We start from the raw sequence: 24,430 nt of genomic DNA, 5'->3' as shown, positions 1-24,430 counted from the left end.
ACACGATATCATTACATCTAAGGGGTATATATTTCAAATCACTTTCTGAATCATCCTGTGCCAGATTACACAACAAGCACAGGATACTCAGATTTCTTATGCAACTATACCAAATCACACAACAAGTACAGTGTACTCAAATTTACACGTACACACACTCGTTATACATTTCACATATATTACATATGTATATACATATTAATACACACACATATATTACAATACAGACATGTACCCTTAGTACATGTCTCACACAAAATATATATTTATATTTACACATACAATCCCTATCGATACACACACACATGTTCATACTTAAATATGTATACACAATCACACACAACATACCATATATATATTTATTCATGTATTTATTCTTATCAATTATGTTCTTATCAACTCTGTTCTCATCAATTCATATATCATTTGTTGTATATTTTTTTTATATATACACACATATGTGTAACAACGTATATATATATATATATATATACACACACACACTACATAAACACAAATAAATATAAATTAATTATATTTATATTATATCACACATATATTTAAACATTCACACACAATGCACTATACATATACATGTTTACATAAATATATAATTTATGTCTCTATATGGAATACACATAATTCTTATCAATTGTGTGATAAAAAAGCTTTGGGAATCCTTTCTACCTCGATCTACGGTCCTCTCAGAAACATATATTTTTTTTGTTTATGATAAAAAAACACATATATTAAATTATGAATAATTTTAAAAATTATATTACACAAAATTAGGAACAGATTTTAGCTTAGAACACGCAGTCCCGATCGCCAACGTCACCACGCGCCATCACATTCGTGTCACTGAATGTGCTACATGTTGATGATCAAATTAGTGCACGTTATCGCATGCGACGCACCAACATCATATTGGTCACCACACTTCCATTTTTTCTTCCTTCATTTTTTTTTCTTTTTTTTTTCCTTCTTTTTTTTTCTTTTTTTCTTTTTTTTTTCTTTCTCCCCCCCCCCCTTTCTCTTCTTCATTTTTTTTATTTTTTTCTTCTTCTTTCCTCTTCCCCATGGCCTTTCCCTCTCCTCTTCTTCTTTTTCTTTTTTTCATTTTTCATTTTTTTTTCTTTTGAGAGATTTATCAAGAGTGAGAAATACTTCTCCATTGGGAGGTAATGTCCTGATTGGGAGAAAAGTTCTAATCCTGGTGGAAGCCCCCAAAGTGGCACCAGAAATCTCTTAAATGGGAGTTTCCCAAACGACAAGAATTCCTTAGAAGGAAGGAAATTTTCTAGTGTGAGAAATTTTCCTGCATATCAGGAAGATTCCTTAGTTAAAAAAAATCACAGCAGAGAGATTTTCTAAACGAGAGCAACATTCCTTAAATAAGAGAAATCCCTCAAGTAAAATTTTTTTTCAATATGGAGAAATTTCCAAAATAAGAGAAACTCCCAATAAATACGCTCCATATAACAAATCTTAGATTGATAGGAACCAAATGACGATTTAATTTTTCTAAAAATTCTCGTTGCATCCCTCTAGGAAAACAAATACCCTCACTATTCCAAAATTCTTTTCCAACTTTGTTTAGAGACTCTAATAGTGGTTCTGAATCCTAGAAAAATAAATAACTATATCCTTAGAAAATAAACTATCACCCTAGGAACTAAAATCAAATAATGACTAACTAAAATCCTCATTTTTAAAAGTTCTAGTACTCATAAAAAAATTTCGTAGGTGAGGGGTATAGCTGTAAGAGCTATCCTCACATCCAACTATTTATAAATTTCAATATGTTTCTCATCAAAGTAGCACAGCAGAAGCGTGATGAACCACAATCACCATACCCTAGTGATTTTTCTCTTTAAACTAAAAAGAGTAAATGGATGGTGTGAGAAAACAAAGACTTGTATATTAAGACCATACCTAAGAGAAGTCATTGAATTTTTGAGAACTTATAGTGTACTCGTGAGAATTAGAACTAAACATAACTGCTTGCAATAATGACTAAATCTGTTACTAAAAGAATTGCTAATCACCTTCAAAAATAATCATCAATCTGTTACTAAAAGAATTCCCACCCGAGAGAAATGTTTTTAAGTGAAAGGGATTCCCCAATAGAGATAAACATATTTTTAGTGACAGAAAAATCCCTTACTAATAAGAAACATTTTTCCAAGTAAGGAGATGTGTGATTCCAATTCCTTAACGTGCGATTTAGAGTACCAAATTGTTTTAAGGGGGAGACATTTGTAATATTCAGCTAGGCACCATCTGGGTACAAAAGAAAAAAAAAATAATGTACATAATTAATTATAAATGAAAAAAAAGAGAAGAAGGATGTGGAAGAGGACGTAAACAGAAAATATATATGTATGTATATATACGTAAGAAAATAACAAAAAAAAAAGAAAAAAGAAAAAAAATAGATAGAGAAGAGAAATGGCTAAGTGGCATCGAGGTCGAAAAAGGGAAGTGAGGGGAGGAGCCTTAGCCATGTGAGGAGGAGGAGTGAGCGGCAGTCGTGAAGGTGGGACGCGGCGAAAGGGGAGACATCGTAGGAAGAAGAGGAAGAAGAAAAGGAAGAAGAAGAAGAAGAAAAAAAAAGAAGAAGAAAGGAAAAAAAAGAAGAAGAAGAAGAAGAGAAGAAGAAAGAGAAAAAAAAGGGAAGAGAAGAAGGAGAAGAAGAGAGAGAAAAATCGTGTCGGTAGAGAGAAAAAGATAGAAGAAAAGAAAGAGAAAAAGAAAGGAAAAAAAAGAATAAGAGAAGAAAGAGAAGAAGAGGGAGAAGAATTATGTCGGGTAGAGAGAGAGAGAGAGAGAGAGAGAGAGAGAGAAGAGAAAAAGAAAGAGAAAAAAGGGGAAGAGAAGAAGAAGGAGAAGAAGGGAGAGAAAAATCATATTGGTAGAGAGAGAAAGAGAGGAAGAAAAAGAGAAAAAGAAAGGAAAAAAAGAGGAAGAGAAGAAAGAGAAAAAGAGGGAGAAGAATCATGTCAGAGAGAGAGAGAGAGAGAGGAGAAGAAGAAGAAAAAGAAAGGAAAAGAAAGAAGAAAAAAGGAAAAAAAAAGGAAAAACAAGAAGAAGAAAGAAAAAAAGGGGAAAAAAAGAAAAGAAAAAGAAAAAAAGAGAAAAAAAGAAAGAAAAAAATGGAAGTGTGGTGACCAATATGATGTTGGTACGCCACACGCGACAATACACACTGATTCGATCATCAGCGCATGGTGACGTTGGCAACCAGGACTGCGTGTCCCAAGGTAAAATCTATTCCTAATTTCAGGTAATATAGTTTTCAAAATTATTTATAATTTAATATATGTATTTTCTATCATAATCAAGAAAAATTATTCAAACGATATTCGGATTTCGGAAAAGACCGTAGACCGAGTTAGAAAAGATTCCCAAAGCTTTCTGATCACACAATCAGTAAGAATTATGTGTATTATGTACAGAGACATAAATTATATATTTATGTAAATGTGTATATGTATAATGCATTGTGTGTGAATGTTTAAATGTATGTGTAATATAACATAAATATAATTAGTATGTTTAATTTGTATTTGTTTGTGTTTATGTAGTGTATATATATATACATTGTTACACATGTGTGTGTATATATATAAAAATATACAACGAATAAGATATGAATTGATAAAAATAAAATTGATAAGAACAGAACTGATAAGAACAAATACGTGAATAAATATATAAATATATATATATATATATGGTATGTTGTGTGTGATTGTGTATACGTGTTTAAGTATGAACAGGTGTGTATGTATCAGTAGGGATTGTGTGTGTAAATATAAATACATATTTTGTGTGAGACATGTTTTTAAGGGTACATATATGTATTATAATATATGTGTGTATATTAATATGTATATACATATGTTATGTACGTAAAATGTATAATGAGTGTGTGTATGTGTGAAATATGGGTACAGATACATGATATATCGTACTTGCTATGTGATCTGGTATAGTTGCATGAGGAATTTGAGTATCATGCGCTTGTTGTGTGATATGGTACAAAATGATTTAGAAAGTAATTTAAAATGTACGACACTTATATGTGTAATGATATCATGTATTTTGTGTGTATATGTATTTACATTTAATTATGTATATAAATTAAGATCTTAAATATAAAATAAATCAGTTAGAAATGAGAGAGATTTGGAAAGAGTGTAGAGTGTGAAAATTCTAAATACCTATTTGTTTAGTCTGAATCGAGGAGGCAAGAATGCATGTGTTGTAACGGCTCCGTAAATTTAAATGAAATGTATGTATTAAAAATCTCAAATGCAGAAGTGTAATACAAATTTTGATTAACATCCCTTACACAATAACCAAAACATACTCAAAACATGAAGGAACAAACTAACTAAAAGAGATACTCGAAATAAGAACTATAAATATAACTATGAAGTCTTTAGGTGTCCCCTTCGCCGTCTTCCTGCGGAACGGGCTCGGGAACAACGTCTTTCTGATCTGAAATAGTTAAATAAGGAATGAGCTACACCAGCCCAGTAAAGACATCACACTATCTCACCGTCACGGAAGTAAAGGTGGGTAGAGAACAAAAATGACCAATGGAGCATAATTTATAACAAACTCGTTTATTAACATAAAAACCTTTATTATCCATTTACCTCGGTAAGATCCATGAAAACAACATATGAAAGCAATAACATTATCATCATCATGAAATCATATAAACTTTATAACATAACAGTTACCACACCTTTGCATTTCAATCATTAAACAACAGACTTTCCTCTTTTACCAGCCTACTAGTATCCATGGGAATCCATAGGGGGTCCTCGCTACCCGTGAACCATTAACATTAGAAACTGATTCCAGAGCCGTCCCCATACCCCGTCCGGCATGGGCACCAAAACCATGAACCTCAATACCCCGTCCGGTATGAGGGTGAAACGGGCCGTCCCTATACCTCGTCCGGTATGGGCGCCAAAACACATAAGGTCTCCATATCCCGTTCGATATGAGAGACCACGTTCCCAGTAGGGTTCCCTACGGACTCGGTCCGTCCACCATCTCCCAAGATATCTAGTCAGGCTGTCCACATTTTTCACTTATCAATTCACATAACCTTTTTGCCTTTTTTTCTTAATCTCAATCATCCAATCATACACAACATGTAAATCAGTAATTGACACCAAACAAGTAAACACAGTATCGGGTTCACCATAATACAAATCATAATAAAAGAAACCATGATTTATGCATACGAGACCATAACATAATTACATCAAACATCATGCTGCATTTAATACTGAAAATTAGATCAAACAATAACAGACCAACACTGTATCAGACTCGAGCTCCATTGGCAACCTCAATCAATTATACATCTATAAAGTCTCAAAATACCGTTTAATTATTTATTAAGCTTTAATACCGTGATAGGAAATAGAGTGAGGGGTCCTTACTTGTTTCAGGGTTTGAAATCGACTCTACAGTGCGCCTATGAGCTGTCCCTAATTTTTCTAAATTTTTTTTTGGAAAACTGAAACGCACTATCGGTACCTGCACGTGTCCCAAAAAATCCCAAATCAGACCTAGGGCCCCTTTTGGCCAATATCAGAATTTTGGCATGGCGGCTCCGCCATGCTCAGGCGACGGCGCCGTCGCCTGCGGCGGCGATTCACCTCGGGTTAGCCATTTTCGGCCAAATTCGGCCAAACTTGCATCAGTCCCTGCGATAAAAAAACCCTAGGGCCCTCAGTGGGCCAAAAAATCACGAAAAACTGAGACTTACCGGTGGCGGTGCTCTCGGGTGCGGCGGCTCCTCCGGCGTGATTCACGTTTTGATGTGTGGCTCTGATCAACCTGTAGAGAAAAGAACGGTGATCACAGTGGTATAAAATTTACATCGAACGGAGGTCGGGAAGGGCCTCATCGGAGGCAAAAACAGAGGGGAGTCGCGGCGGTAGCGCCGGACTTCGGCTGGATTTTTCGGCCGTTTGGCCGGTGGTTTGGCTCCAGTTTGGCCATAGGCAGACTCAACATCGAAAAACAAGACAGAGGGAGAAAATTTACCTCGATTGGCAGTCGAAAACCTCTCCGGTGCGGCGGGCGGCGGCCGGCTCCTTCGGCGTCTGGTTCTTCTTCTCCGGCGAGGCACTAGCGGCTAGGGTTTTATGGTCAGGTGTGGGTGGGGTTATTTATACCATTTGCCTTTTAATCTCAACCGTCCATCAAGATTAAATCTGGACCATCAGATCGCAATTTAATTGGGATTAAATCTGGGTCGTTCGTGCCTGATTGAATCTGAGCTGTCCGTACGCGTGAATCTGGGCCGTTCGTGCGCACGTTTGATTTGGTTCGTCCGTGCACGCGGGAACGGATCTGGGTCGTCCGATCGTGTGCACGCAGATCACCCACGTGGCCCATTCCGTGTCAGCATTTCCTTGTCACGTGGCGTGTCCTAGTTGGCCGGGGCTGCTGACGTGGCACAACTTTTCTAAATTGCGTTTTGACCCCCAGTTTCTGATTTTCTTTTCAAAAGCACCCCAAGAATCCAAATTTTCACCCATTTTTCCTAAAATCAATTTCAATTAAATCTAAATAATATTTTTACCCAATTTTATCATTATTATTATTATTTTTATTTTCATTAAATTAAATTAAATTAAATTAAATTAAAATCTAAAAAATTCAAATAAAAAGAAAATAAATAAAAATAATAAGAATAAAATTAAAAATACTTGGGTGTTACAACTCTCCCTCTCTTAAAGAAATTTGGTCCCCCAAATTTGCCTCTTACTCTTGGTCGAACAAATAGGGATACTGGGCTCTAAATTCTGATTCTAGCTCCCAGGTAGTCTCCCTGGGCGTGTGGTTTTGCCACACGACCTTTACAAATGATATTTTCCAGTTGCGGAGTATTCTGCTCTTTCGGTCCGTGATACCGACTGGTACTTCTTCATAAGACAAGTCCTCTTGGAGTGGAAGCGGTTCATGAGCTAAGACATGAGAAGGGTCCGGGTTATACTTACGTAGCATGGATACGTGGAACACGTTGTGGACTCTGGAGAGCTCTGGAGGCAGTGCTAATCTGTAGGCAGCAGTACCAATCCTGTCTAAGATTTCAAAGGGTCCAATATATCGGGGGTTTAATTTTTCCCTTCTGCCGAACCTACTAATTCCCTTGAAAGGAGTGACCTTAAGAAACACCCGGTTGCCTTTCTCAAATGCTAGGTCTCTCCTCTGGTATCTGCATAACTCTTCTGCCTACTCTGAACTGTCTGAATGTTCTTTCTGATTTTAACTATTTTGGATGTGGTCTCCTCTACCAACTCCGGGCCGAACAATGTTCTATCGCCCACCTCCTCCTAACAAATCGGTGATCTGCACGGGCGCCCATATAACGCCTCATATAGAGCCATGCCGATGCTTGCTTGGTAGCTGTTGTTGTAGGCAAACTCTATTAGGGGTAGATGATCGTCCCAATGGCCCCCAGTGTCTAGGACACAAGCTCGGAGCATATCCTCAAGCGTACGAATTGTCCTTTCTGATTGTCCATCAGTCTGGGGATGGAAGGCAGTACTAAGAGACAGTTTTGTTCCCATAGCTTACTGGAATCTACTCCAAAACCGAGAAGTGAACCTAGGATCCCTGTAGGATACTACTGTCACTGGAACCCCATGCAATCTGACTATCTGCCGGATATATATCCTTGCTAACTTGTCCAATGAATCGGTCATCCTGATGGCTAGGAAGTGGAAAGACTTGGTAAATTGGTCAACGATTACCCATATGGCATCATGTCTTGAACGTGCCTTGGGTAGCCCCGATACGAAATCCATGGTGATATGTTCCCACTTTCACTTCGGGATCGGTAAAGGCTAAAGTAACCCACTTGGGCACTGATGCTCTGTCTTGACCTACTGACATACCAAACATTTAGATATAAAGTTGGCTATGTCTCTTTTCATCCCATGCCACCAAAACTGGGGTCGCATGCTTTGGTACATTTTGGTGCTTCCTGGATGCATGGCAAACTTCGAGCTATGGGACTCCATCATGATATCTCTTTTTAACTCACTGTCATCTGGGACACACACCATGTCTTGGAAACGAAGTAATCCATCGGCAGAGATTCGGAATTCTGAGCTCCCTCCCTGTTCTGCATCCTTCTTGCGGGCTACCAGGGCGGGGTCAATTGTCTGGGCTTCCCTTATTCTCTGGATTAACTCGGACTGGACTGTCAGGCGGCCCAAACATGTGACTCTCTTCAGATCCTGAAATCGAACCTGTTGTGTGGCCCCAATTGGTCTGCATTCTGAAACTATCAAATGGGCTAAGATACCTGCACTTTTCCTGCTGAAAGCATCTGCTACCACGTTGCCCTTACCCGGATGGTATAAGATATCACAATCATAGTCCTTAAGGAGTTCCATCCACCTTCTCTGACGCATGTTGAGATCATTCTGAGTGAATATGTGTTTCAAACTCTTATGATCAGTATAGATCTGAAATGTCTCTCCGTACAAAAAATGGTGCCAGGTCTTCAAGGCGTGAATGATTGCGGCAAGCTCCAAGTCATGGGTAGGATAGTTCTTCTCATGATTCTTTAACTGTCTGGACCCATATGCTATAACTTTTCTATGCTGCATCAGGACACAACCTAGGCCCAGATAGGAGGCATCACTATAAATTGTATATCCTCCCGATCCACTCGGTAAAGCCAGCACAGGTACAGTGGTCAGTCGCTTCTTTAATTCTGAAAAACTTCTTTCGCAGTCCTCATTCCACTCAAACTTGGAATTCTTCTTTGTGAGTCGGGTTAGAGGAGCTGCTAGACTGGAGAATCCTTCAACGAACCTGCGGTAATAACCTGTCATTCCCAGGAAGCTACGAATTTCCTCAACTGATGTCAGCTTCTCCTAGCCAAGTACCACTTCAACCTTTTTGGGATTCACTGATACCCCTTCCTTCGATATGATGTGTCCTAGGAAGGCGGTCTGCTCAAGCCAGAATCCACACTTACTCAACTTCGCATATAACCTCTTGTTTCTAAGGACCTGCAAAACTTGGGCAAGATGGTGAACATGTTCTTCTCTGCTTTTTGAGTAGACTAAGATATCATCGATGAACACGATGACAAATTGATCCAAAAACTCTCTGAAGACCCTGTTCATCAGATCCATTAAGATTGTCGGGGCATTGGTTAGCCCAAATGACATGATCAGGAACTCATAATGTCCGTACCTGGTTCGGAAGGCCGTCTTGGGGATGTCTTCTGTTCTTATCTTCACTTGATGGTAACCTGATCGTAGGTCTATTTTAGAGAAGACCTGTGCATCCTGTAGCTGATCAAAGAGGTCATCAATTCGAGGAAGAGGATACTTGTTTTTGATCGTAACATTGTTCAATCCTCTGTAATCAATGCACAATCTCAACGTTCCATCTCCCTTCCTTGCAAAAGTGACTCCGGCACCCCAAGGGGACAGACTGTGTCTAATAAAACCAATGTCTTGCAATTCAGTGATCTGTTTTCTCAGCTCTTCCGTCTCAATGCGGCTCATGCGGTAAGGAGCAACCGAAATGGGCTGGGTACCTGGTTGTAGGTCTATAGTGAACTCGACTTCTCTGTCCACTGGCAGACTGGGTAGTTCGTCCGAAAACACATCTGGAAAGTCTCGGACTACTGGAATATCTTGAATAAAAATTTCATTCTTAGGCTTGCCTAGTCAAAGAAAACAGCAAGATTAAGGCACTAGAAGTTAAGAAAACTTGCCATCAAGGAATAAGTACTGAATAATTTTATTAATTTGTAAATGGCTCCTCGTTAGGAGGATTAAATATAACTTTCTTGCTAAAGCAATCTATGATGACGTGATACGCCGCTAGCTAATCCATTCCTAAGATTACATCAAAATCCCCCGTGTCTAACCCTATCAGGTCTACACTCAGTTTTTTATTTGCTATCTCCACAGCAGAAGCCCTATAGATAACTTTTTCTAGTAGTGTTTCACCCCCGGCAGTAGACACAAACAACAATGAATCAAATTTATCAGGTGATACATTAATTTTGGAAGCAAAAGCATGTGAAACAAAGGAGTGCGATGCACCAGTGTCAAATAAAACATGAGCAATATAGTCACAGATAGTATACATACCCTGTACCACATCCGGGTCGGCGTCGGCATCCTGCTGGGTAAGGTTGTAAGCTCTGCCCTGGATAGGAGACCTTCCTTGATTCTGGTTCCTTGGGCATTCTCTTGCATAATGCTGGGCACTGCCACAAATGCGACAAGTGCTGTTGAGGCGGTAGTAGGGTCGGTCCTCGTGATCTCTGCCGCAGTGCTGACAGATCTTCCCACGTGCTGCCCCTGGAGCCTGAGGAGGGGCCTGGATGGCTGGTCTGGGCCTCTTATTTGGTTGGACAGGCGTAGTAGGTGCTGGCCTACGGAACGGAGCTGAGGGTCGGGAACTCCCTCCTGGTTGAGGATGGGTGTTGAAGCTTCTTTCCACGATCTGTGCCTTTGCTAGGAGTGCTGAATATGTCTTGAGCTCCAGTATTAACAAGTGTTGCCTGATCTCCGGGCGAAGACCCCACTGGAATCTCCTGGCCTTTCGGCCCTCATCCATCAATGTCTCCGGGGAGTATCGGCCCAGCTCTAGGAACTTACGAGCATATTCTGATACTGTCATGTTTCCCTGAATCGGTTGAACAAACTCCATTTCCTTTAGGTGTCGGATGTGCTCAGGGAGATACTCTGCGTGGAAGGCCGTTAAGAACTGCTCCCAAGTGACTGGTGTAGGCAGGGTGGTCTGCTTGAGCTCCCACCAACGTTCTGCTTCCCCTACCAGCATGTAGGAAGCAATGGCAACTCTCTGCTCAGGAACTACTCCTAAGGTCCTGAAAGCACTCTCAATCTCCGCCAGCCAGTACTGGGCCTCTTCAAAAGAGGATCCCCCTGCAAATGTGGAGGGGTTCAGTCTCCTGTACCTCTCTATATAGCCCGGGTCGATCAAGAAAGGAGCGGAGTCCCATGAAAGAGGGACTGGACCCGGCTAGGGATAGACTGGGGTGTCCTGTGGTGGCACCTGATGATATGATGGGGGCACTAGGTTGTGCTGTGGCAGTGCCGGGTAGTACCGTGGCTAGGGCACCGGGTTGTACTGCGGCAGTAGTGCCGGGTGGTACTGTGGAGGAGCAGGCTCGTGCCAGGGTGGCTCGGGATCAGCCTGCTGTAGCGGAGGCTCAACCTGCGGTAGTGGAGGAGGGTCGGGTAACTCCCTTCTCTTCTCTCGCCCTTGCTGGGCAGCTATGAACCCTTCCATCATCTCAAATAACCTGTCTATATCCTCCCGAAGTGAATTATCTCGGGCCGCTCGGTTTAGTGGGGGTCATCCTCTCCTCATCTCTCTGCACCTGCATTTCATAATGAATGGTTGAGTAACGATTTATCGGTGAGTATTTCTCTAAGCATTATTGTGTAAGGAATGGGTCCGAGGAACGCGGCTCTGATACCAACTGTAACAGCCCCGAAAATTTAAATGAAATGTATGTATTAAAAATCTCAAATGCAGAAGCGTAATAAAAATTTTGATTAACATCCCTTACACAATAACCAAAACATACTCAAAACATGAAGGAACAAACTAACTAAAAGAGATACTTGAAATAAGAACTATAAATTTAACTATGAAGTCTTTAGACGTCCCCTTAGTCGTCTTCCTGCAGAACGAGCTTGGGAACAACGTCTTCCTGATATGAAATAGTTAAATAAGGAATGAGCTACACCAGCCTAGTAAAGACATCATACTATCTCACCGTCACGGAAGTAAAGGTGGGTAGAAAACAAAAATGACCAATGAAGTATAATTTATAACAAACTCGTTTATTAACATAAAAACCTTTGCTGTCCACTTACCTCGATGAGATCCATGAAAACAATATATGAAAGCAATAACATTATCATCATAATGAAATCATATAAACTTTATAACATAACACTTACCACGCCTTTGCATTTTAATCATTAAACAACATATTTTCCTCTTTTACCAGCCTACTAGTACCTATGGGAATCCATAGGGGGTCCTCACTACCCGTAAACCATTAACATTACAACCTGATTCCAGGGCCGTCCCCATACCCCGTCTGGTATGAGCGCTAAAACTATGAACCTCAATACCCCGTCCGGTATGAGGGTGAAATGGGTCGTCCCCATACCTCGTCCGGTATGGGTGCCAAAACATATAAGGTCTCCATACCCCATCCGGTATGAGAGACCACGTTCCCGGTAGGGTTCCCTACGGACCCGGTCCATCCACCATCTCCAAGGATATCTAGTCAGGCTGTCCACATTTTCTACTTATCAATTCACATAACCTTTTTGCCTTTTTTTCTTAATCTCAATCATCCAATCATACACAACATGTAAACCAGTAATTGACACCAAACAAGACAACACAGTATCGGGTTCACCATAATACAAAACATAATAAAAGAAACCATGATTCATGCATACGAGATCATAACATAATTACATCAAACATCATGCTGCATTTAATACTGAAAATTAGATCAAACAATAACAGACCAACACTGTATCAGACTCGAGCTCCATTGGCAACCTCAATCAATTATACATCTATAAAGTCTCAAAATACCGTTTAATTATTTATTAAGCTTTAATACCGTGATAGGAAATAGAGTGAGGGGTCCTTACTTGTTTCGGGATTTGAAATCGACTCTACAGTGCGCCTATGGGCTGTCTCTAATTTCTATAAATTTTTTTCAAAAAACTGAAATGTACTACCGGTACCTGCACATGTCCCAAAAAATCTCAAATCAGACCTAGGGCCCCTTTCGACCAATATCAGAATTCCGGCACGGCGGCTCCGGCGATAGTGCCGCCGCCTGCGGCGGCGATCCACCTCGGGTTAGCCTTTTCTGGCTTAATTCGACCAAACTTGCATCGGTCCCTGCGATAAAACAACCCTAGGGCCCTCGATGGGCCCAAAAATCACGAAAAACAGAGACTTACCGGCGGCGGTGCTCTCGGATGCGGCGGCTCCTCCGGCATGAGTCGCATTTGATGTTTGGCTCGATCAACCTGTTGAGAAAAGAACGGTGATCACAGTGGTATAAAATTTACATCGAACGGAGGTTGGGAAGGGCCCCATCGGAGGCAAAAACAGAGGGGAGTCGCGGCGGCGGCGGCGGCGCCGGATTCGGCTGGGTTTTCCGGTCGTTTGGTTGGTGGTTTGGCTCCAGTTTGGCCATAAGCGGACTCATCATCGAAAAACGAGCCAGGAGGAGAAATTTTACCTCGATTGGCGGTCGAAAACCTCTCCGGTGCGGCGGCGGGTAGCGGCGGCCGGCTCCTCCGGCGTCTGGTTCTTCTTCTCCGGCGAGGCACTGGCGGCTAGGGTTTTGTGGTCATGTGTGGGTGGAGTTATTTATACCCTTTGCCTTTTAATCTCAACTATCCGATCGCAATTTAATTGGGATTAAATCTGCACTGTCCATCGCGATGCAATCTGGGCTGTCCGTACGCGTGATTCTGGGCCGTCCGTGCGCACGTTTGATCTGGGTCGTCCGTGCGCGCGGGGACGGATCTGGGCCGTCCGATCGCGCGCACGTGGATCGCCCACGTGGTCCGTCCCGTGTCAGCGTTTCTTTGCCACGCGGCGTGTCCTGGTTGGCCGGGGCTGGTAACGTGGCTGTTGACGTGGCACAACTTTTCTAAATTACATTTTGACCCCCGATTTCTGATTTTCTTTTCAAAAACACCATAGAATCCAAATTTTCACCCATTTTTCCCAAAATCAATTTCAATTAAATCCAAATAATATTTTTACCCAATTTTATCATTATTATTATTTTTATTTTTATTAAATTAAATTAAATTAAATAAAAATCTAAATAATTCAAATACAAAAAAAAAATAATGATAATAAGAATAAAATTAAAAATACTTGGGTGTTACATGTATGGCTGAAGTTCAGCAGGTATGGTGAATCTATACATGAATAGTATTTGAAACATAGTTCAAACATGGATAAATATGTGAACGAGTCATCTAGCAAACATAACTGCTGTGACCAATGTGAGATTGTGTGTTTTATCCTTGCAATGGGGGGGATCCTTTTCGCCTCTCTTCGATGACGATATAAACGACATCGCGTGATGAAATGTTAGATATGATATTTCGAGTGTAAGTATGATTTGAAAGGAAAACAAAAATTAGGTTATAAGAGTGAGAATTAGAATATATTTCATGTGATGATTTATTTTGTTGTGTATTTTAATTGTGATGCTTTGTTTGACACTTTTTTAATTATAAATATTATTATATTTTATATATTGCGTGAATATATATACATAAATTTTCATTATAAATTTTTTTTTTCTTACTGAGCTTGTGAATCTCACCTAATTCACCCCATCCAGGTTAGAGGAAGTCAAAGATCAATGAAAGATAACGAAGAAAATTTTATTAGTTTTATTTTAATATTGTAAGTTAATTTAGATGACTAAATTATTTTCAAACAATTAATTATCCTGTCACAAGAGATGTATATTAAAGTGTAGTTTTACTGCATATTTAATATTTATTTATTTCACTAGTTAAAAATGTTGTACTAACATCCGTACCAACCGATATTGGGGTTCGAGCTGTTACATCCTCAAAATTTGTCTTTCCAATAAACTTATTATTGTAAGTTATAATTGCTATTTCTTTTACTCTTTATTCTAATAACTTAGAATTGAATGCCATAAAGCTTAATTTAGTTGTAAAGAAATCCTTAAGTGCATTGCTTTTTTGGCCCTTCATTAAGAATTAATATGTTTTTTTTTTTAAATATGAAATAAATAATAACTTTTTAAAACATAAAGTAGAATATAATTAATTAATTAATTTATAAAGGCAAAAAAAGACATTAAACCGCATATAAAATTATTTACATATCAATTAGGATATCAATAATATTCTCAACATCTTCTACAAAATAAATTTGAAGAATTATGAAATAAATAATAAACCTTTAAAAATTTCTTCTTGAATCAGAAAGTTTTTACTTTTCTAAATCCAAAACCAAAACTTGAATTATTATTATTTTAATTCTCAAAATTTGGACTCTCATTGTAATAATTCATTCGTACCCACAGTCTTTAGTTGCTTCTTTGTTACTTTTTTTTTTTATGAAATAATATTTTTTTTAAAGTATAATAATTTATAATATTTACCATTACATATAAGTTTTCTCTCAGGTACAAATTTAATCAAACTTTAGAATTTTGCAAAAACTTTATTCATTATTAGGCTGAGAAATTTCAATTTTTCCAAATCTTTAAAGTCTTATTATTATTATTATTATTATTATTATTTCATTGAAAACTTATCAACTTTTTATAAGTTAAATATTAAGGCTCTCTTTAATATATTGCCATTGGTTTCCAAAGCATAATCTCGGTTGCAGCAAATTCATGTTGTATTTTTTATTATTTTTCCAAAATTTTACCATTGAAAGAAACGTAGCAAATAACATTCACTATTAAACTTAGATTAATTACTAAATATTTTGATATATAGTTTCTTCAAAATAGTTAATAAAATTTATTAATCATGTAAATATATTTCAACTTCCAAAAAATAAAAGCTTTTCGTAAATGCAATATAATTATATTAATCATGTTTACAATTTTTCTTTTATATGTATTAAATATTTGTACAAATCTTAATATTATTTTGTTAAAAATAATTATTAACCAATTGAATTACTTTTGGAAATAGAAACTTCTTTTTAATAACAATATTTTTTTTTAGAAAATATATTTTTCTTACAAATAAATTTTTTTTTTTTAAAGTATAAAACTAATTTGACACATAATCAAAACAAATACTAAATAAAATAAAAATAATATTACAAGAATCAAATATATATTGTAGCGTATTTATTAAATACTTAAAAGAACCTCCAATATATTATTTTAAAAATTTTGGCGTCTTAAGTATATATTTTTTATTATTTTCTTAATAGATTAACAGTGGGCAAAAAAATAAAATAAAATCTAAAATAAACTAGAATGATTTTGTTTAGTCTTAGAAGTAAATACTTTCTATATAATAATAATAATAATAATAATAATAATAATAATAATGAGATATTGGAATATTTATAATTTCTTATATACTAAGCATTGATTTATTAAGCTGGCAGCTTCTTGGTGCAATATAAAAGAAATGATGAAATATTCTATAAAATGAAAATTTGAAAACATTATTTAATTTATAATTTATCACTCCAGTTGTTTAGTCAAATTTTCCCAAGTTGCATGCACGTTTAATTTCTTATCCTACTTTAAAATTCACAACTGGGTAGGGAGTTGCATTCGTCATTTCAATGTTCTGCTTCACCTTTTGCTCTGTTCAAGGTCTGCATTTAGAGGTGCTGGTTTAATTTTCACCTGGAAAGATCTGGGATGATTTGGGTCCAGATTAAAATTTTGGAATAATTACTTATTCAATCCTACTAATTGTTTGAATCTTCAGTAATAATTATGGGGTTGTTACATTAATTAAAATAGATATAACATCGGAGTGTTTTTAAGTTGCTTTTTATACTTTTTTCCTTATGAATTTGAGTTTTACTGTAAATTTTTCTGTCAAAATTTTCTTTTGTAGAAAACACTTCACTTGGGAGAGAATCAAACTCTGTTTATAAGTAATTCTTCATAAACCAATTTTGATTCTAAAACAGCATACATGAGTTTATATAGTGATTCAGAGAATCAATATCATCACTCCCCAACTTCATGTACAAAAGCTGATATATATATATATATGTAGATGCAACCACTTACATCTTAGGTTAGAAAATAGAAGAGATAGTTCAAGGCACATATATGGAGTCAGGTGACATTGAGATCATCTGGAGGAGGCTTGAATTAGAGAAAGTTTCTTCCAAAGCACCTCCTATTTTACTACATCCATCATTATTCTCTTTCACAATATGAACCAGCTCCTTTGCAACATCAATCATCCCAATTTTTCCATCTACACCAAACAACAAGCACCTTGTTGCAACATCTGCAACTTTCTCAATCTGCTCTCTTCGATTACTTGCTTGCTCGTGATAGTACAGACATGGGTCAACAATTTCTTCTAGTTTCCCACTTCTGATGTTCTGCAATGCCACTGTTGTCATATCCAACTGCTTAGACCCAGTAATGATCTCTAAAAGTATCAACCCAAAGTCATACACATCATTTTTGTGATGCAACCCATGTGAAAAACTTCCATCTGGAATACTGGGTGAAGAAAGAAACCAAAACCCAGAAAGTTTAACAGAGAAATCATTGTCCAGAAGGATGTAACTGGATTCGAGATTATGGTGGAAAACAGGAGGAGAGATTTCATATTGGAGAAAAGCTAGAACACTTGCCGTTTCAGCTGCAATGTTGAGCCTCTTGTTCCAGTCTAGCCCAATTGATTGGCCTTTATTTTGGTGCAGATGTTCCTCTAGTGTGCCATTTGCAGGATACTCATAAACCAGTAATGGTGCGTGGCCAAAGTCAATAGAGCAGCCAATTAGTCTAGCCAAGTTCCTATGTAGGACTGAAGATAGAACCTCTATTCCTGATAGGATCTCAATAAGGTCTCTTTCATTTTGACATTGTACTTTGTGAATAACTGCATGTGAGCCATCTCCCAAAACCCCTGCGTAGAGTATGTCGTCGACGAGCTTCTGCCCATCTTCGAATCCTTTGGTTGCTTCTTTGAGTTCGCGGTATGTAAATAGTCGAGTCCTACATGCTTTGCGGAAGGAGATGGTGCTGTGAAAATGGGCTTGTTCAGAATCATATGTGCTTGGTTTAAGAGGTTTTCTCAGCATATAAAGAAGTGCTAACAAGGAGCCAACAATGAAAGCTGGAGCAACAACTCCTGTATGCCAATTTGAAAATACCCTCAGAAATTCCATTTACCATAACTGTCCAAGAAGTCACCAAACGGACATTACAAGCTTCATTGCATCAATCTAAATGATTTTCATATCGATAAAGATCAATTTGGCCTATGCAATTCGCCATTATCTATTTTCTGTATAATGAACACCAACAAGTATTAATCCATATATAGCTTCATACCTGTGACGATTACCAGCTTTTTGTCACTATGCTTTTTGCTAAAGCATTCCTCGCCTTGTGCTTCCCGGCCGTCCTTGAAGCAAGCTGTCAAAGTTATGTTGAACATATAAATCAATATAGCATTTTTTATCGGAGAAGATATAAATATATACTACAATAGCAGAAGAAGATTGCAGTATTGCAGGCAAAATAGCAAGGCTTATTAATTCAATACAATAATACAATCTGCTGAAAGAAGAAAAAATTAAAGAAAATGAAGGACGATGATTAAGAAAATTAGGGAACTCACATCTCAAGCATCCAACTCCATTTGCAAATCCATCACCTACAAACCCATCTTGACATGAGCACCTCACGCCTGCTTCAATGGCGGTAGCATTGACAATGTGAGTATTGGTATCACAAATGTTGTTGGACATATTTCTGGGAACAGCCCATTCCAGTTTCACACCACGCTTCCCTGCATTTGTTCCTCGCGAGACAACCCAAGAAGAGAACCCCCTGCAACCAAACTTTGAGAAAGCAGAGAACCCATCTCCCAAACGCCACACACTCTGATCAGACAACGGATAGCAGCAGGCAAGAGAGCCGCCGTCGTTGCCGTCACAACCAGGAAGGTCGTCGGTCTCGCAGTCAGCTTTACACAGCGAAGAATCTTCACAGTCATACAGGCCAACCACGTTCTCAACCGAGATTCCGAAATACTCGTTTCCGGCAAACCCAAATGAATTCAAGTCGTTGTACTGGCGGCAGGTAGAACCGCCGGGAAAGTCCACTATCAGACCGTCACTGAAGAAATCGATAATGCGATAGCTTTCCCGACCAATAGTGAGGTAAAGGGTCGAGGAATTCACGCAAGAAAGACGGAAAGCAGTTGAAAGAGAAGAACAAGAAGTGTTGAGGTGGAAGGGGAATGGGATTTGAAAGACACCACAAGTGTCGTTGCATTGATTCTTTGGAAGAGAAAAGGAACGTTGGGATTGGTCGCAGAAGGTTTGTTGATGAAGAAAGGTGAAGACAGTGAAGTAAGTTATGAGGAGAGGTAACATTTAAGCTCTGCAAAAAAAGTACCCTCTTGAGTTGACTGTAGAAGAAAAAGATAAGAGAATTAAAGGAAGAAGAAGAAGAGGAAGAAGAAGAAGAAGAAGAAGAAGAGGAGGAGGAGGAGGAGGAGTTCTGGGTTCATAGGCTTTTCAGTCTGCAAGCTTAGACACTTTCGGTTCTGGATTCTTGAATAATACAAAAAGCAAAATGTTTGTAGCAGAATGCTGACAGAAACTCACTCAGAAGATCCAGTATTGTGATCATGCATGAACATAAAGAAGAAAGTAGCAGGGTGAAGTGGGGGCCCACAAGGGGGTGGGACCAGAATGCCAGGTGGCAAGATCAGAAAGTAGGATCCGTAATCTTGAGAAAAGATGATGGTGATTATCAAAGAAGGCGACCATAGAAGTTTGAGAAGGGGAGACGATTTGTCTGGGGAATGGGGTACAGAGTAGAGTTGATAGCATATGGGATGGTGCGCTGCGTTTTGATTCGGGTGATTTTGCATGGTTTTGGAGCTTCGGTAATGTAAATGTGGAACGTAGTTATGTATATATAGTTTAAGAATTTACGGAATGTCAGATCTAAAAATATTAATTATTATTTTATAATTTCCAATACCCAATATCACGTTTGGCGAGTACTCTACTCGCTTCTCTGCTTATCTAGTGGTGACATGTGTGATTTCGTCCTAAATACAAGTGCAAAATAAAAATTTTCTTGATTAAGGTGAGTTTTGCTTGTGTTGAGATTCTAAATTGAATTGCTTTACAATGTACGAAGGGTATTATCGAAATACCAAATATATTATATGTATATTTTTAAATATGATATCCTCCTATTTTCACCTCTCAAATTATATTACAAAATAATATGGTATCCTTCTATTTTCATTCACTTCTTTTTTGGATGCAAAATACAGTTTTTTATAGATGATGATATGATATTACACTAATTAACCTAATCATAACTAATCTTTTGCTAATTTGGGTAATCTAAATAGTCCTAATTAATTTGGTTCTAACAAATCCTAGCCATTATTAAAATTGGGTCCTGATAAATTATGTTTCTTTTGAGTGTTTTGTGATACTACTATAAATTAATTCTTTTATATTTCTATAAACCAACATATGTATATGTGCTAATATATGTTCTTAGATGCCCGAGTTTGCATGAGTAGTATGTGTTATTATTCGTACAATAATGTGATGCATGCATTCTTGCATATGCATATGAAAAAAAAAATAAGAATATTTGAATATAAACAAAATAACCTTCATTAACCTAATAATATCTATAAAAATCTTGAATATCTATAACAACTTTATAAAGTACAAATGACCTTAATTATCCTTAAAAATCATTAATGAAGGTTAACGTCAATTATTCCACATATTACCACAGTTCAAGCAATATTCAGTCACTCTAATAACAAGAAAATTAAATAATTTTCATGTTATAAAATTGTTGCCGATTGTATTAGATGATATTAGATTTATAAATATGAATTCGTAAAAATATGAAAATATAAGACATTCGTATTAATGGTGCTAGCTAATTATCTGAAACCTTATCAACATATCAATCTTTCTATCTTAGTTGTAGTATACATGTATTTACGCATTCTTAATTAAGTTTGCTAGAATTATTATACATTTACAAAAGCAAATATGAACTTAACCATTCTCATGTAAGCATGCTCAAGAAGTCTCCAATTTTTCCTCTCTTTTACCAGGCTCCATGAGTAAATGAATAATAATATTAAATATTTAATTACAAATTTTAATAAAACTAAAACTGTTTAATTATAGTGCTATTGATAAAAGTAGATTTTTAAACGTATCATTTTCTGACATACATATATCAAGATTTTCTTTAGACAAATTTTTAAATATATAAATAGATTAACTTAAATTCTAAATTTATTAATTCAAAATAAGAAATAAAAGTATGTTTTCTAAAATTCTTTCTTATTTAAAAATTAAACCAAACCAATAATATAAATTTTAATAAAATCAAAATTAATATATATGTAAGACTATATTCATTGATTTTGATAATTAGCAAAAACTTATGTAAAGGCCCATCAATATCTAAATAAATAATATTGAAATTTATTAGTTTTACGAAAATAATTTAAAATTTGGGATTACATTTCTTGCACAGTTTAATTGAAATGTCCAATAAGTCTACAGGAATACCTCTTGAAAAACATAAAAGAAAGAAAAGTATAATATGAAAGACCTATGTTATCAACATCCACGGCGCAACTGGAAAAATAGGAGACAATTTTTTTTGCTAATTTTCTTGTTATTTAGAATCTAGATATTGATCGTTTAGATCTGAAATGATTAATAGTAAAGGGATGAATTACACTATCTCTGTAAGAATATTAACATTTTACCACTGATATAAAAAATTAAAAGTTTGTAGAAATCGTAAAACAATCAGTAGAGTTTATTTTCTTTCTGAAGTAAATTCATTTAACTGAAAATATTTATTTCTCACTCGCCTTTAAGTTTTCAGATGTCATTTATGAAGGAAAGAACTAGAATAATAATTCACATTAAATATTTTAAAAGGCCAACAGTAATCAACATTTACCTTTTTACTTACTTACTGGTGTTGCTGGGGTATATAGGGGATTTCACTACACGTGGACCAAGTATCCATTCTAGTAATTAACTGGCTGTCCCTATACCCCATTCAGTGACGGGCGCCAAACACACCACCGCTTCAATACCTTGTCCAATAATGAGTGTAATTAAATAATTTCCAACCCTTTATAGTATGGAATTCTTCAGCCCTGTCTGATTGAGAGTAATGTCCACGGCAGGGTTTACCCTATGTATCAGGTCCGTTCATCATTTTTCGTGATACTCGGTAAGCCCCTTTAATTTTTTAACAATGGTTGATACATATACAAATTTTCATTACCATCTAGCCACTAAATACGTGTAACACTCACATTGTATAATTACAGAAAAATAAAATGATTGTTTAATAAGCGATATAAATTAAGATCCAATGATTCAATAAAATGAAATTAACACATTCATTTCAAACTGAATTAACGGATAAGGATAAAAATGGTCGAGTAAATTAAATAAAAAAGAAAAATAATTAAAATTAATAAATTAAAGTACATAAAGTAATAGTAAGCAATTAAAGTAATATAACAACAAATAGACAACATAGATGAGATAAGGACAATTATACACTGACCAGTTACTGACTCCATTGGTGACCTATATTTAATTAATCAAAGGGTTACCAACATTTATAATTTTTCATTTATTACTTGTTTAACTTTAATTTAACTGTAATATGAGAAAGAATGAGAGATTCTTACCCTGATTTGGTGTCCGGAATACCGCATTTTTTACTATGCTTCCTGGCAGTTTCTGATTCTTGGCTTTATTGGGTTTTTTGGTTAAAACCAAAACATATGTCAAATATCATGGAAATATGTGAAAAATACCCAAAAATTGTCAAAATTCTCCCGGAGGCCGGTTTAAAATTCTGGCACGGTGGCGCCATCGTGTTTTGATGCCGGTTCTGCCATCTACGACAGCTCATTCTCTCAGTCAGACTAGTTTCGACCGGTTCTGGGTGAAAACCTGTGCAATTCAGGGTTAGGTGGCTTTTATTGGTGGAAAAAAGAGGAGAACTAAAACTTATTAGTGGTTCTGATTTTTCGATACAGCGGCTCTGCCACTTTTTCCTCGTAGTCGCGACCTTCATTTGGTTGCCCTGCACTAAGAACACGTTAGATAGCCTAGGGTTAAGAAATGAAAAGAAATGGAAAAAGGATTCGGGCTCACCGGAGGGTTTTTTTCAGTTTTAGGTGCGGTGGCTTAATCGAGCTCCACCCTCTATTTTTGGTTTTCCCTCAGGTTTTTAGACATCGATAAGGGTTTTGGGTGGTTTAGAATGAAAAAACAGAACCAACGAGTGAAAAATTCACTTACCGGTGTCGGTTTGGGTCTCTGATGTAGCGGCGACGGTGGTCGGTCTTCTTCTCTAGCGATTGGTTCACTTTCTGGCTGCACTTCTTCTTGTTCTCCAGTGATCTTTGGTAGCTAGGGTTTTGGGGAGTCTGGCTAGAGAGTTTTAAATATCTCTCTGTGTTCGATCTGGGTCGTTCATTCGGGCCCGCGTGGGCTGATCTCGACCGTTGGATCTCATCTATTTGGGAAGCAAATCAGGGCTATCCGATTGAAAGTGTGTGGGTCGTTCGTTCACGCCTCCGTTTGTGCGCGCGAGAGTGAATCTGGATCGTTGGATCGATTGGCACGCATATTGCCCACATGGCCTCCTTTGTGGAATGCGTACTGGCGTGTCTGCCACACGGCGCATGGTGACTGATCGTGCTGTTGACGTGGTCGTCCTACGTGGCAAATTTTTCTATTTTTCCACTTTAGCCACATTTTTCAAATTTTCATTTCAAATGAGTCTTTCTTTATTTCCAGTTTGACCACTCCCTTTTAAAATTATTTTTAAATACATTCAAAATATAATTTTCTTTTCAAAAATTATAAAAAAATTAAAATTAAAATTAAAAATTTCTAAAATTATTATTAATATAAATTTATCATCCCGAGCTCGAAGTGTTACAACTTAATTATGCATTAATAAGTGTTAGTTGAGTTTTTGGTTTACTAGTGCGGTATGAATGAAAAAAGTGGAAGGGAATGTTAAAGATCATAACTCTAATGTAAGAAGAAAAATATTTGAAGAATATTTGCGTTATTGCTTATCTTTTATATGATCATGTGCTTCAATTTTGAAAGTTTAAGATGTTTTATTATTCAAGTTTTTCATTTACTAAAATCTCTTAGAAAATATTTTTTAAAGAATATTTTTTTACTAATTTTTCAAAGACTTAATTTGATTGAAAAATAAAATTTCTAAAAAATATTTAATGGTAAATTATCAAATTGGTCCCTGAAGTTTGTCATTTGTTATATTTTAGTTTTAAATATTTTTAATTATAATTTGATCTCTGACGTTATGCATTTGTTTGAAACGCATAAAGTTATGTTTTGATAGTTTTAGAAATAACTCAAAAGATAAATGTTGGCTAAGCCATACTTATTTTAAGTTTTAAAATAATTAAAAACTTGAAAAAATTAAAAAAAAAGAGAGAAAAAGACGGAAAGAAGACATTTCTAAAAATTTGAAAAAAATGGAAAATAAAGTTTGTAACGCCCAAACATGGGTATTTTTGTAATT

General features: G+C 36.8%; 1 protein-coding gene across 1 annotated transcript; it reads right to left on the bottom strand.

The window, feature by feature from the left end:
* Positions 1-16,742: 16,742 nt before the first annotated feature.
* Positions 16,743-19,451, bottom strand: LOC110825490 (Protein kinase superfamily protein). The gene is made up of 3 exons (XM_022055952.2): positions 18,441-19,451; positions 18,152-18,235; positions 16,743-17,948 (listed from the first exon to the last, which is right to left on the bottom strand). The coding sequence occupies exons 1-3, from the start codon at positions 19,198-19,200 to the stop codon at positions 16,897-16,899; spliced, it is 1,896 nt and encodes a 631-aa protein (XP_021911644.2). The 5' UTR covers positions 19,201-19,451; the 3' UTR covers positions 16,743-16,896.
* Between the last annotated feature and the right edge of the window lie 4,979 nt (positions 19,452-24,430).

The sequence above is a fragment of the Carica papaya genome, chromosome 5 (assembly GCF_054855325.1).
Source record: "Carica papaya isolate Zhongbai chromosome 5, ASM5485532v1, whole genome shotgun sequence".
In the NCBI taxonomy this organism is placed as follows: Eukaryota; Viridiplantae; Streptophyta; class Magnoliopsida; order Brassicales; family Caricaceae; genus Carica; species Carica papaya.
The sequence above is the reverse complement of the archived record's forward strand: the minus strand, read 5'-3'. Positions and strand labels throughout refer to the sequence as shown.